This window comes from Tupaia chinensis, unplaced genomic scaffold, assembly GCF_000334495.1.
Source record: "Tupaia chinensis unplaced genomic scaffold, TupChi_1.0 Scaffold000573_1, whole genome shotgun sequence".
NCBI lineage: Eukaryota > Metazoa > Chordata > Mammalia > Scandentia > Tupaiidae > Tupaia > Tupaia belangeri.
In genome coordinates, this window is record NW_006160087.1 from 2,558,679 (window position 1) to 2,573,670 (window position 14,992).

General features: G+C 49.8%; 1 protein-coding gene across 3 annotated transcripts in view; it reads left to right on the forward strand.

Moving 5' to 3' along the window:
- Window positions 1–14,992, forward strand: part of BSDC1 (BSD domain containing 1) — a 29,225-nt gene that overhangs the window by 2,784 nt on the left and 11,449 nt on the right. For all 3 annotated transcript variants that reach the window (XR_335932.2, XM_006158109.2, XM_006158110.2), the window contains exons 3-8: window positions 2,339–2,455; window positions 9,357–9,524; window positions 11,257–11,311; window positions 13,061–13,176; window positions 13,610–13,678; window positions 13,829–13,907. Coding sequence is in view for 2 of the 3 variants with exons in the window: in XM_006158109.2 (XP_006158171.1) it covers window positions 2,339–2,455; window positions 9,357–9,524; window positions 11,257–11,311; window positions 13,061–13,176; window positions 13,610–13,678; window positions 13,829–13,907 (604 nt within the window). In the remaining variant the exon portion in view is untranslated. The remainder of the gene's footprint in view (window positions 1–2,338; window positions 2,456–9,356; window positions 9,525–11,256; window positions 11,312–13,060; window positions 13,177–13,609; window positions 13,679–13,828; window positions 13,908–14,992) is intronic.

The window sequence follows — 14,992 nt, forward strand, 5'->3', positions numbered from 1 at the left end:
ATAGGGCACGTGCGCTTGCCAGAAAGACAGAGAGACAGAAAGCGAGAAATCACCCCCCGGGGGGATGGCCACGCCGCAATCCCTTCTCTTCCATTCTGCTCTCAGGATCTTGGGCACGCACGCACACGCACCCGGCGTGAGTTTAAGCCACCAGGTCCTAGACTCGAACCGCGGTCGACTACATGGGAGTCCAGCGACATAGCCATTACGCTAACTGCTGGTCCCTTCTTTTTTAATTTGTTGTAAGGCACATGCACTTACCAGAGAGACACAGAGAGAGAGAGAAAGTGAGAAATCACCCCCAGAGGGGACGACCATGCCACAATCCTTTCTCCTTCATTCCCCTCTCAGGGTTTTGGGTACACACACACATGACCTGGTGTGTTTTCAAGCCACTAGGTCCAGGACTCGAACTGTACAGTCAACCATGTGGAATCCAGCTGCCTCAACCTCCATACCATCTCCTGGTATCCTGATCTAGTATTTCTCTTGCCCCCTTCCTCTCTTTGTTGAATGTAAAAATCACGTATCTTTTTATTGGTATTAAGTTGCCATGAATTACTCATAAGTAATTCTAGGGCTGGGGCTGGCAGGTGGCATGGTAGTTAAGGGCGCTGGACTCATGTATGGTTGAATGCAATTCGAGTCCTAGACCTGGCAGCTTGCTTTCTGATTCTTTCTCTCCCTCCTTCCCTCTCTCCCTCTCTGGTCAAATTAAATAAATAAAGTTAAATAAAATAATTCTTAAAATTAAAAAAAAAATAATTCCAGGGCGAGCCAGTGGTGTGGTTAAGGCAGCTGGATCGCACATGACCAACTACACCATTAGAATCTTGGCCCCTGTGACTTGAAAAACACTCCACACAGGAGAATCTGGGAGGGAGGAAAAGGAGAAACAGAGAAGGGATTGGCATATGACCATCCCCCACAGGGATTGCTCTTTTACTTCCCCCACTCCTTGTCTCTCTGTTTCACCCTGACACACACATGTAAATTGAAAAAACAGTTTTTGAAACTATTGGTATTACTCAGACAAGACAAAAAAAGTCATATCCTGCATCACACTTCAACTCAGTTTCTCTGTAACAATAAAAAGGCAAAAATAGAAACACTTTACTTTGATAAGAAATCATAGGGGCCAGTAGGCAGTGTGGTGGTTAAAGGTGCTGGACTGGGACCAGCAGTTGGCGTAATGGCTATGTTGCTGGACTCCCATGTAGTTGACTGCATTTCAAGTCCTGGACCCGGTGGCTTAAATTCATGCCAGGCACACATGCATGCATGCCCAATATCCCAAGAAAAGAATGGAGGGAAGGGATTGCGGTGTGGCCATTCCCCCAAGGGGGTAATTTCTTGCTTTCTGTCTCTGTCTTTCTGGCACGCGCCCTATAGCGAAAACCTCTCCAAAATAAAAAATAAAAAAAAATAAAGGACTCCCACATAGCTGAATATAGTTCAAGTCCTAGACCTGGTGACTTGCTTTCTCATTTTCCCTCTCTCTGATCAAACTGGAAAATAATAAGTAAAGTTAAATAAAATGATTCTTCTAAAAAAAAGAAATCAGGGCCAGAAGATGGTTTGGTGGTTAAGGGTGTTGGACTCCGACATGGCCAACCGGGATTCAAGTCCCAGACCTGGTGATTTATTTTCTCACTTTCTCCATTTCTAGCCTAAATAAAATAAATAAATAAATAAGTGTTTTTTAAAAAGAAATCATGTATATAATATTCTCCTGGGTTTTTGTTTTGTTTTGTTTTGTTTTTGCTGGAGGGTGCTTGCCAGAGAGAGAGAAAGCACCCCCAGTGGGGCATGGTCATACTACAACCCCCTCTCCATTTTGCCATCCTATTGGGGTTTTGAGCATGCGTGCACGTGTGTCTGATATGTCTTCTGAGCTGCCGGCCTGCAGTTCTAACCATCGTCACCATGTGGGATCTGCCACCCTTTACCACTAAGCTATGAGACTGCCCCAGAAAATCGTATTATTTTAAATTTGAAACAAATATCATGACTTAAAGCATGTAAAAATTTGCTTTTGGGAATCATCTCTATCTAGTCCACCTCCCTGCTTTTATAGGAGAAAGCTGAGGCCTAAATGACACTTAGTCCTGGCACAGAGCTCTGTGGGCAGAGGCCGGGTCTTGGTGCTCAGAGTAGCAGGAGTTCCCCTGTGCTCTGCTGTCAGGGAATCCCAGGCCGTGAAATTGGGACAAGTGAGCATCGTTTATGAGCCCAGGCTCCCCTTGTCACCTACACATCCTGCTTCTGCGTGGTACTAAAAAAGCAAAGGGAACAGAGGCAAAGGGTGGTGAGACCAACTGGCTCTGTCTTCCTACAGTCCTCGGAAGCCTTGGAGTTCATGAAGCGGGACCTGACGGAGTTTACACAGGTTGTGCAGCATGACACGGCCTGCACCATCGCAGCCACGGCCAGCGTGGTCAAGGAGAAGCTGGCCGTGAGTACTTCCACGTTCCCCAAGTAGCCTGGCCTGCCCTGGGATCCTGGTGGGGCTCCTCTCTATCATGAGGCGACTGTTTTTTCCCTCTGAAAAAAAAATTTTACATTTTGAAAGAATTGTGCCTGTCCAGAAAACAAACTATAGAAGTAATAATTAGCTTTCCCATTTCTATATTATTTTTATTTTTTATTTTTTAGAGGTTTTTGCTATAGGGTGCGTGCGCTCGCCAGAGAGAGACAGAGAGACAGAGAGTGAGAAATCACCCCCCAGGGGGGATGGCCATGCCACAATCCCTTCTCCTCCATTCTCCTCTCGGGATCTTGGATACGCACGCACACACACCCGGCATGAGTTTAAGCCACCGGGTCCAGGACGCGAACCGCGGTCACCCATGTGGGAGTCCAGCGACATAGCCATTACGCTAACTGCTGGTCCCTCCCACTTATATATTATTATAGTAGATGTTTTCATTAGCAAAGACATTCATTGTAGATGTATAGAAAATATAGATAATAGAGAGAAAGAGAAAGAAAAAAAGAAAACAGAGATTCCTATGACTCCCTCTGCCAGAGATGACTACTCTTTAATATTTTAGGGCATATCCTACACATGCTTTTATGGTTGAATGCAATTCGAGTCCTAGACCTGGCAGCTTGCTTTCTGATTCTTTCTCTCCCTCCTTCCCTCTCTCCCTCTCTGGTCAAATTAAATAAATAAAGTTAAATAAAATAATTCTTAAAATTAAAAAAAAAATAATTCCAGGGCGAGCCAGTGGTGTGGTTAAGGCAGCTGGATCGCACATGACCAACTACACCATTAGAATCTTGGCCCCTGTGACTTGAAAAACACTCCACACAGGAGAATCTGGGAGGGAGGAAAAGGAGAAACAGAGAAGGGATTGGCATATGACCATCCCCCACAGGGATTGCTCTTTTACTTCCCCCACTCCTTGTCTCTCTGTTTCACCCTGACACACACATGTAAATTGAAAAAACAGTTTTTGAAACTATTGGTATTACTCAGACAAGACAAAAAAAGTCATATCCTGCATCACACTTCAACTCAGTTTCTCTGTAACAATAAAAAGGCAAAAATAGAAACACTTTACTTTGATAAGAAATCATAGGGGCCAGTAGGCAGTGTGGTGGTTAAAGGTGCTGGACTGGGACCAGCAGTTGGCGTAATGGCTATGTTGCTGGACTCCCATGTAGTTGACTGCATTTCAAGTCCTGGACCCGGTGGCTTAAATTCATGCCAGGCACACATGCATGCATGCCCAATATCCCAAGAAAAGAATGGAGGGAAGGGATTGCGGTGTGGCCATTCCCCCAAGGGGGTAATTTCTTGCTTTCTGTCTCTGTCTTTCTGGCACGCGCCCTATAGCGAAAACCTCTCCAAAATAAAAAATAAAAAAAAATAAAGGACTCCCACATAGCTGAATATAGTTCAAGTCCTAGACCTGGTGACTTGCTTTCTCATTTTCCCTCTCTCTGATCAAACTGGAAAATAATAAGTAAAGTTAAATAAAATGATTCTTCTAAAAAAAAGAAATCAGGGCCAGAAGATGGTTTGGTGGTTAAGGGTGTTGGACTCCGACATGGCCAACCGGGATTCAAGTCCCAGACCTGGTGATTTATTTTCTCACTTTCTCCATTTCTAGCCTAAATAAAATAAATAAATAAATAAGTGTTTTTTAAAAAGAAATCATGTATATAATATTCTCCTGGGTTTTTGTTTTGTTTTGTTTTGTTTTTGCTGGAGGGTGCTTGCCAGAGAGAGAGAAAGCACCCCCAGTGGGGCATGGTCATACTACAACCCCCTCTCCATTTTGCCATCCTATTGGGGTTTTGAGCATGCGTGCACGTGTGTCTGATATGTCTTCTGAGCTGCCGGCCTGCAGTTCTAACCATCGTCACCATGTGGGATCTGCCACCCTTTACCACTAAGCTATGAGACTGCCCCAGAAAATCGTATTATTTTAAATTTGAAACAAATATCATGACTTAAAGCATGTAAAAATTTGCTTTTGGGAATCATCTCTATCTAGTCCACCTCCCTGCTTTTATAGGAGAAAGCTGAGGCCTAAATGACACTTAGTCCTGGCACAGAGCTCTGTGGGCAGAGGCCGGGTCTTGGTGCTCAGAGTAGCAGGAGTTCCCCTGTGCTCTGCTGTCAGGGAATCCCAGGCCGTGAAATTGGGACAAGTGAGCATCGTTTATGAGCCCAGGCTCCCCTTGTCACCTACACATCCTGCTTCTGCGTGGTACTAAAAAAGCAAAGGGAACAGAGGCAAAGGGTGGTGAGACCAACTGGCTCTGTCTTCCTACAGTCCTCGGAAGCCTTGGAGTTCATGAAGCCTGACCTGACGGAGTTTACACAGGTTGTGCAGCATGACACGGCCTGCACCATCGCAGCCACGGCTGGTCAAGGAGAAGCTGGCCGTGAGTACTTCCACGTTCCCCAAGTAGCCTGGCCTGCCCTGGGATCCTGGTGGGGCTCCTCTCTATCATGAGGCGACTGTTTTTTCCCTCTGTAGGGAAAGGGGTTTCTTTGTTTTACATTTTGAAAGAATTGTGCCTGTCCAGAAAACAAACTATAGAAGTAATAATTAGCTTTCCCATTTCTATATTATTTTTATTTTTTATTTTTTAGAGGTTTTTGCTATAGGGTGCGTGCGCTCGCCAGAGAGAGACAGAGAGACAGAGAGTGAGAAATCACCCCCCAGGGGGGATGGCCATGCCACAATCCCTTCTCCTCCATTCTCCTCTCGGGATCTTGGATACGCACGCACACACACCCGGCATGAGTTTAAGCCACCGGGTCCAGGACGCGAACCGCGGTCACCCATGTGGGAGTCCAGCGACATAGCCATTACGCTAACTGCTGGTCCCTCCCACTTATATATTATTATAGTAGATGTTTTCATTAGCAAAGACATTCATTGTAGATGTATAGAAAATATAGATAATAGAGAGAAAGAGAAAGAAAAAAAGAAAACAGAGATTCCTATGACTCCCTCTGCCAGAGATGACTACTCTTTAATATTTTAGGGCATATCCTACACATGCTTTATTTTTCAAAACCAGAGCCAGTTGAATACCATATTTTGTAACCTTTTTGACTTACTAATCATTAGCAAACTTTATTCTGTGGCACCATAAATGGCATGATATTCTTTCTCTTTTTTTTTTTTTAATAATTATTTAATTTTATTTATTCATTTATTTAAATTTGACCAGAGGGAGACAGAAAAGGAAATGGAGAAAGCAAGCCATCAGGTCCAGGACTCGAACTGTGGTCAGCCATGTGGGAGTGTGCAGCGCCTTAACCACCATACCACCTGCTGGTCCAAAATGGCATGATATTCTGTTAGGTAGATTTAATCAGTTTCTAGTTCGCTATTTCAGTTTTTTCCAGCATTATACACAGAGCTGCAGTGAGCATTCTAATTGCTAAACCTTTGCCCATTACCACAATATGTCCTTCTCTGCTTTTTGTCACAGGGCACGTGCACTTGTCAGAGAGACGGAGAGGGAAAGTGAGAGATCACCCCCTAGGAGGATGGCCACACCACAGTCCCTTCTCTCCTATTCTCCTTTTGAGATTTTGGGCTCACACATGCACGCATGCATGTACATGTGCCCAGTGTAATTTTGTTTGTTTTTTGAGAAGTTTTTGCTATAGGGCATGTGTTCTTGCCAGAAAGACAGAGACAGACAGAAAGGAAGAAATCACCCCCTAGGGGGAATGGCCATGCCATAATCCCCTCTCCTCTATTCTCCTCTTAGGATCTTGGGCATGCATGCACACGCGCCCGGCGTGAGTTTAAGCCACCAGGTCCGAGACTCAAACCACGGTTGGCTACATGGGAGTTGAGCTACATAGCCATTACGCTAACTGCTGGTCCCCCCAGTGTGATTTTCAGGCTACTGGATCTGGACTCAAACCAGGGTCAGCCATGTGGGAATCCCAACACCTTAATCAACATGCCACCTCTGGCCCCCATAATATTTTCTTTATAATAAAATATGGGAAGGGATCTTAGAGTAAATACAGTTTTAAGCCTTTTAATGTCTGTTGCAAAACTATCTTCCAGAAATGTGCTAATTTATATTTTTACTGGTCCCTCAGTATGAAAAGTGAAATGTATGTACGGTCAAAGATGTCCCTGGAGTGGGCCAGCTCCATGGCGCAGCAGTAAAGTGCTACTCAAGGGAAGCTGTGTGTCACGTGGTGGCCATGGTTGTAATCCCCACCTGGTCACCTCGAACATGCCAAGCGTACGCGCAAGGGCCTTGGAAGAAGTAGGTCACACCCAGACCAGACTCTGGAGGGTGCTCCCCTTTCTCTGCAACATGCACATGCAGCGGGTCATGAAAAAAGGAAACAGAGAAAAGCTATCCCTGCAAATCTCTCTAGTTTCCAACAAAGCACAGCATACTTCATTCTTGTTGCAGTGTTTCCTTCAGCATTGGAAAGGTTTCAGGTTCTTCATTTGATCACCAGCTGAATCATTGACCTTGTGATTAGAGGCCATGTTATGAAAAACAGGTTCTGGGATTTTTTAGTGAAGCTTGTTTTGTAAAATAATATCTGCCTGCTAACTACAGTTACTAATGAACATAAGTGGCCAGTAGCAGCCCTGCTAATTGCTATTAAGTCTAGCTGGTTGCGGGACCAGCAGTTAGTATAATGGCTATGTCGCTGGACTCCCACGTAGTTGACCGCAGTTCGAGTCTTGGACCCGGTGGCTTAAGAAAACTCACGTCGGGTGTGTGTGCATGCATGCCCACGATCCCTAGAGGAGAATGGAGGAGAAGGGATTGCGGCATGGCCATCCCCTCTGGGGGGTGATTTCTCACTTTCTCTCTGTCTGGAGAGCGCAGGTGCCCTATAGCAAAAACCTCCCCAAAAAGGGGAAAAAAAAAAAAAAGTCTAGCTGGTAGCAAAGAAACCACTCATTTAATTCATTATTCCTTTTTTCATTCAACAAATATGATTGTTTACCTGTGCCAAATTACCAAGGGTCTAGATTTAAGGTGCCTGGGCAGCATAACCTCAGAGTAAGTGTTACAGTTCCCCATGTGGTTTCAGAGCCTGGCTGTCTCCCAGCACCCCGTCCCTGCCTGCTGCAGGGCGTTCTGACTAGTGTGGCTCAGGCTTGGTGTGCCGCTTGTTCTTCCAGGTCCATACGTTGACCCCTGCAAGGTCCCAGGTTCCAGGCAGGCAGGGCTGTCTGTTCTCATCCTGTTCATTTTCTCCAACCGTGCTTACAGAATATTCTGCTCCCTGAGCAGTGGTGATGTGATAGCAGGGTGCTGCTACTCACTAAGTGTTGCCGTGTGCCAGGCATTGCCCATACCTTACCTTTTTTTTTTTTTTTTGCCAGAGGATGCATGTGTTTTCCAGAGGAAGAGAAAGTATCCCCACACACAATGGGCACGGTCATGCCACGGTCCACTTTCCCCCATTTCCCCACTCTGCCAGGACTTTGGGCATGAACGCATACACCTGGAATGTGTGTTTTTCACCAAGGCCAAGATTTGAACATGGGTTTGGATCCCCTATGCACAACACTTAACCACTATGCAATGGGGCTGGTCCCCTGACTTATTTTGATCATCACAGTAACCCCCGCAGCCTGGATCCTGGGTATGCACATGCTGTGTGCAGACTGCCTGGAGAGCTGAACCCTGGCCTTCCATGTGGGTCCAGCTTTGCTTGAGTAGCACGTTACTATTGCACCTGAGCCAGCCCAAGGATATACATTAATGTGCATCTCCCAGATAGAATAACTCCAATTAAGAGAGAGTTCAGGTCTCATAGCCAACAGGTGGTAGAACTGGAATTCTAATCCACTTCAGACTCTTAACACTAGAACCTTTTCCACCACCACTCAGGTCCTCCTCCTACTAAAATGTCTAAATCATAGGTCTTCTGCCAAATTTTAAAAAATTACTTAATTTTGGGACCAGCAGTTAGCATAATGGCTATGTCGCTGGACTCCCACGTAGTCGATCAAGGTTCGAGTCTTGGACCTGGTGGCTTAAACTCACGCCAGGCACGTGTGCGTGCGTGCCCAGGATCCCGAGAGGAGAATGGAGGAGAAGGGATTGCAGCATGGCCATCCCCCCTGGGGGATGATTTCTCGCTTTCTGTCTGTTTCTCTCTGTCTGTCTAGTGAGCACACGCACCCTATAGCAAAAACCTCTCCAAAAAAAGGAAAAAAAAATTTATTTAATTTTATTCATTTACTATTGTTCTTCTATTTCACCAGAGAGCGGGAGAGCGAGAAAGCAAGCTGCCAGGTCTAGGACTTGAACCGTACTTGGTCATGTGGGAGCCCAGCATCTTAACCACCATGCCACCTGCCAGCCCCCCTCTAGCCATTTTTTTAAAGAAATCGTGCTGAAGAGCACATGCATACATGTGAGATGGGGAGAGTGTGGGAATAGCACCCTCGCCAGGCTCTGGTCGCACCCAGTCCCCTCCTCCATCCTTCTGGTCTGTCAGGACCCTGAGCATGCACACATGTATGTGGCATGTTTCAGATCAGCCAGGCTGTGGCTGGCCATGTGGCTCCCAGCACTGCAGCTGAGTACACTACCAACTGCACCGTGGGCTGGGCCACCGCCAGTTTTGATTAGCCTTTCTGGCCTTGAAGTTCGGATGAAACAGCCAGTCAGGGACCTGCCGTAATCTGCACAGGCCTCCGTGACCCTGTTCTGCATCCCCAGCTTGGGGGAGATGGGCCTGGGCTACTCCTCTTCTCCAGCTCCGAGGTGGGGCAAAGGGTGGACCCCACACACAGGGCACACCCTCGCCCCTGGCGCCTCACCTCCTCACCCAGCTGCAGCCTGCTCCTGGGCGCTCGTTTCCTCTGCGGTTCCCTCTGCAGGCTGAAGGCTCCTCAGGGGCGACGGAGAAAATGAAGAAAGGGCTGTCCGACTTCCTAGGGGTGATCTCAGACACCTTTGCCCCCTCACCGGACAAAACGATCGACTGTGATGTCATCACCCTGATGGGCACACCCTCTGGCACAGCTGAGCCCTACGATGGCACCAAGGTATTTGCTGGCAGCCTCCCCTACCCATGCCTCATAGCACTGGGCTGCCGCTCCACGTGCACTCGCAGAGCGGCACGTGTTCGGATCGAGAGGTGAAACACGGCTGTGACTAAACGGGAGCGTGCTGATGAGCCCCTTATTCCCTCACCTGAACAGAGCCTACCGCTTGCTCACTGGCGTGTAAACTTCCATCTCTTTTGGTCTGTGAGCATAGCTTGAGGTTTGTTTGCTTTTTCTTTCTATAATAACAAAAAGGCATTTCTACACTCAACTCTATAACCTGGCTAGAAGAACATCACGACGAGCCATTGGCACCTCCCTGATCACCACCCCTTGTGGTGTTCTCAGCCCTCAGCCGTAGTGTGGGCTGCTGTGGAAGGCACTGTGTACTCGCGCCCTCAGCCCTCAGCCGTAGTGCGGGCTGCTGTGGCTGGGGCCCGCAGCACACGCCCCGCCACGTTTGGGCCATTTCAGATGTTTCTCATGGGACTGGAGGGCAGTGTCTACAGTGCTTAAATCAGCAGCCAAGGCGGCACGTCTCTGCCGTGTTCCATTTTCTCATCTGACGCCTCTGATTTCATGGAGCGTTTTCTCCGAAATTTGCAGCATGGTGTCATGGTAGTTTGACCTTCTTCCTAGCTTCTCCCCAGCCCCCCCTAGTTTTTACCATTGGGCGCTATGTGCCTGTCAGAGAAAGACAAAGAAAGAGGGAGGGACCAACGGTTGGCGTAATGGCTATGTCACTGGACTCCCATGTAGTTGACCGCAGTTCAAGTCCCGGACCCGGTGACTTAAACTCATGCCGGGCCTGTGTGCGTGCCCAGGATCCCAAGAGGAGAAGGGAGGAGAAGGGATTGCGGCGTGGCCATCCTCCCTAGGGGGTGACTTTTGCTTTCTGTCTCGGTCTGGCAAGTGCATGCGCCCTATAGGAAAAACCTCAAAAAAGAGGGAAAGTGAGAAATCACATTCTCTGGGGGTTGGCTACACTGTAATCCATTCTCCTCTCAGGATTTTGAGCACACACACACTGGGTCTGGGACCAGAACCTCGGTGTTGGTCTTATGGAGTCTAGTGTCTTAACCACCATGTCTTAACCACCTGCTGGCCCCTTCATAGCATTTTATCATTGAATTTCTGAACTGATCTTTTCAATACCAGCGTCATCACCACCGTTTAGTGAGCAGGTACGCAAACTTGCAAAAATGTTTAAATAGGATTTTAAACATAATAAATCATCCTCCAAATCACTTCCGAAAGTTCTGATACAAACAGCCCATGTTCTCACACTGAGGAAGGACGGGGGACTTTCTGTTGACCAGCTAAAGTTTGCCCCCCTGTGGCTCTCGTGGGAACATTTGGCAGACTGGGTATAAAGTTTAAAAATTCTGAGAAGTGGTTTTAGTTAGGGGAGAATTGCATCACTTTACAACTTCTCCCCAAATTTGGGCTTCATACATAAATGTGCAGAACAGTGTTCAACTTCTGAGTCTTCCCAGCGCGGGTGTAAAGCCCTCCCTCGCCTCGCGGTGTGCTCCCATTGTGCCCCCTGGCTCCGTGGCGGGTGCAGGGTGAGAGACCTCTGTCCAGGTGCCCGGTCTGGCCCTCGCTGAGGGCTCTGCTCCTCGTGCTGCAGCGTGGGCGTGGGAGTGGCACAGCACAGCTGGGTTGTGGTCGATCGAGGGGTGCTTTCTGTGCCCAGCACCCCAGAATTTTTGTGCTCTGCTTCTTCCAGGCTCGCCTCTATAGTCTGCAGTCCGACCCGGCAACCTACTGCAACGAACCGGATGGTGAGAGGGTAGCAGTGCGGGGTGGGAAGGCCAGGGGTCCGGGCTGTGGGCCCTGCCTGTCTCGGGTAGCAGAAGCCAGGCCTCTCTTATGCAGAGGGGCCAGAGCGGGGCCATGTGTGCTGCCCACCCTGTGGCGTAGGTTGGGTTTCCATTTTCCTCCCTGAACCATGCTTTGCCCCCCTTGGCAGTGATTTTTGTCCCTCTCACCTCTCCCATCAGCTCAGCCCCCGCCCAACCTTCCCTTCAGCCCTGTTAGCTGGGACCCTTCTGTGTAGCAAGCCCCCTGCGAGCACGCCAAGACCAGAAATGAGTCAGGCCCTCAGTGAGGCCCAGCCCTGCAGGGACTGGCTATTGAGAGACAGGGAACAGTGACAGAGCAGAGTGCAGCAAAGTAGCCGCTTGCGTAGAAAGTGCCCCACAGAAAGACGGGCAGTGGGGACCCACCCCCAGCCTGGGCGGCCTAGGAAGTGACCCTTGAACTGAGGTGGTAAGGGTGAGTGAGAAGTCAGCCAGTTTTACTTTACTGGTGGGGAAGGACGTTCAAGCAAAGGCAACAATACGTTAGAAGGCGGAGATGGAGCAGGGAGCCCCTCGCTTTTTGGATTAAACTGTGTGTGTGAGGGGTGAAGGCTGCCAGGGCTGCTGGTGGGGGCCAGGTTGTGAAAGGCTTTGTGTTCCAAGGTCTGCAGTTTGAATTTTGTCCTTAAAGGCTCGTGGTAGTGGTTCTAGACCTTTTCAGTCACAAAGGCCTATAATGTAATGAAGATGACAGGCCTCTATTAAGATTTTGTTCCTCGCGTGGGAATTCTTTGATCCTTTTAAGCTCATCCATGGACCCCAGATTAGAAGGCCTCCCACGGAGAGCTGCTGACAGGCTTTGAGGCCCTGGGGTGATCAGATTTTGAATTTTGTGAAGCAGCCTTTGGAGCAGCAGTTGGAAGGATGACCTAGGAAGACCAGTTAGGAGGCTTGGCAGGAGTCTCCACGTCAGAGGTCAAGCCGGAACCGGGAAGAGGCAGGTGAAGAGGAAGGCGATACTAGGACGTGGAGGAGGGACACAGGATGGCCCCAGGCTCCAGGGGTGGCGGGGTGGGAAGGAGAGAGCACACGCAGCCGCACACACGATTCTGTGCCGCTGGGAGCATCGGGGTTCCTGGAGCGCAGCGCTGGAGCCAGAGGGGCGGCGGGGTCTGCACAGAGACAGGAAGTGTGCATGGGAGCAGGAGGTCGGAACTCCTGGGTTAGTGGAGATCATCCTGGGAGAAATGAGAGGTGTGAAGAGACAAGGAGAGGAGAGGAAAACAAGCCCCAAAGACTCAGCTGACCACGCAGAGAAATGGGAGGAAAGGGGCAAGAAGCTGAGGGAGAAGAGGGCTTTGGGAGGAAGGCAGGGTTCCCAGGGTCCAGAGCCGTGGAGCAGTCCTCGAGGGGGCAGGGTCTGGCAGCACGGAGTCATGTGGCCTGGGAACAGCTGTTGCAGAGAGGAGGGGACTCAGTAGCCAGGCACAGGTGGCTGGAAGTGAGCAGGGACTTGAGGAAATGGAGACTGCAGTCCCCCTGGAGGTCACTCAGGTGCCACACCTAGCCCATCCACCCCTTCACCCTGCGTGACCCCCCCCCCCGGGCAAAATGGCTTTGAAACAACCCTTAAGCCTCCTTCACTGTCCAGGTAGAGCTTAGGTATATCGTGTACGTAGAGCTCGCCCCCTGGGCCCCGGGAACTGATCATCAGCATCTGTCCGTCTGCAGGGCCCCCGGAGTTGTTTGATGCCTGGCTGTCCCAGTTCTGCTTGGAAGAGAAGAAGGGGGAGATCTCAGAGCTCCTTGTAGGCAGCCCCTCCATCCGGGCCCTCTACACCAAGATGGTGAGGGCCCAGCTGACAGGGCCTCAGCTACCTCTGGGCTTGAGGTGTCGGGAGGTGGGAGGAGCATGCCTGGAGTCGCTGAGAGTCATCTGACCCAGCAAGCGGTGGGACACCCTGTGGAGCCAGGCCAACCAGTCCTGAGCCAAGAACGCCCACAGAAGAAGCTGATCTGCCGGGCTTCTGGCAGTCAGAGAATGCTGAGAGGTGGGCGGGCCAGCATAGCCTGGTGGGAGTTATTTTCTCCTTTGGCCATGCTGGGCAAGGAAATGGGGCTGGCTGAAACTTCAGTGGGGTGGAAGTACCCAGACTGTCACCGCTCAGCCACGTGCTGTGTCTGCAGCCAGCAGCATGTAGGGAGCAGGCTGATAAGCGAGGGCACAGGCCCTCATGACCACTCAGTCTCAGCCTCACCTCCACTTCCCCCTCCCTCCAGGTTCCAGCAGCTGTTTCCCACTCAGAATTCTGGCATCGGTATTTCTATAAAATCCATCAGCTGGAGCAGGTATGCTGGCCCAGCCCTGGGAGGCCCACAGTGGGGGAGGCAGGCTGGATTTTGCCGAGGGGAGAGAAGGACACAGGGTGCCAAGAGCTCTGGGGTTAGGATCAGGGCTGGGGAGGGCCCTGACTCCTGCTGTCTGCGCCCCACACACAGGAGCAGGCCCGGAGGGAAGCCCTGAAGCAGCGGGCAGAGCAGAACGTCTCTGAAGAGCCTGGCTGGGAGGAAGAGGAAGGTAAGAGATGGGCCCTGAGGTGGGGACCTCTGAGCTCGCTCTCTGCAGCCTGGAGTGACATGGTGTCCCAGAGGACAGATGTGCCAAGGCCAGGTGGTGCTTATGGGGCCTGGGTTTAGGTACAGAAGTCACATGCCAGCTGGAGCACAGTGTCTGCCTGCCCAGGGACCAGCAGCTTCGTAACCTTTATTTTTTAAACGAAGGGGAGCTTTATGTTAAAAACAGTACCTTTTTAGAATTTTGCCAAAGGGCACATGTACTTGTCAGAGAGTTGGGGAGAGGAAGAAAGCACCCCCAGTAGGGCATGTCTTGCTGCAACCCCTTCTCCGTTTTCTCCATCCTTCAGGACTTGGCACATGCACGGACATATGCACCCATGCCTGCAGTGTCTTTCAAGCTGCTGTTGTTGAGATTCAGACTGTGTAGTTGCCATGTGGGATCTGGCTCCGCAGCCCCTAGGCCAGCCCCACTGGGGAGCTTATTGAGAATACAGATTTATTCTCCCCCCCCTTTTTTTTTGAGAGAAAGTGTGTGCATTTGCTGAGTGGGGAAGAGAAAGCACCCTCCATGGCACATGGCCACAGTCCCTTCTCTGTCTCTCCCTGCTTCTGGGTTTCTGAGCATGCATGCACATGCACCACCCAATGTGGGGTTTGTTTTTTTTTTTTTGGAGAGGTTTTTGCTATAGGGCACATGTGCTCGCTAGGGAGACAGAGAGAGACAGAGACAGAAAGCAAGAAATCACCCTCTAGGAGGGATGGCCACACCACAATCCCTTCTCCTCCATTCTCCTCTCAGGATCTTGGGCACACATGCACATGTGCCCAGTATGAGTTTAAGCCACCGGATCCAGGACTCGAACTGTGGTTGACTACATGGGAGTCCAGCAACATAGCCATTATGCCAACTGCTGGTCCCACATGTATATATTTTTTTTATTTTTGGAGAGGTTTTTGCTGTAGGGCACATGCGCTTGCCAGACAGAGAGAGAGACAGACAGACAGACAGAAAGTGAGAAATCACCCCCCAGAGGGGATGGCCACGCTGCAATCCCTTCTCCTCCTTTCTCCTCTTGGGATCTTGGG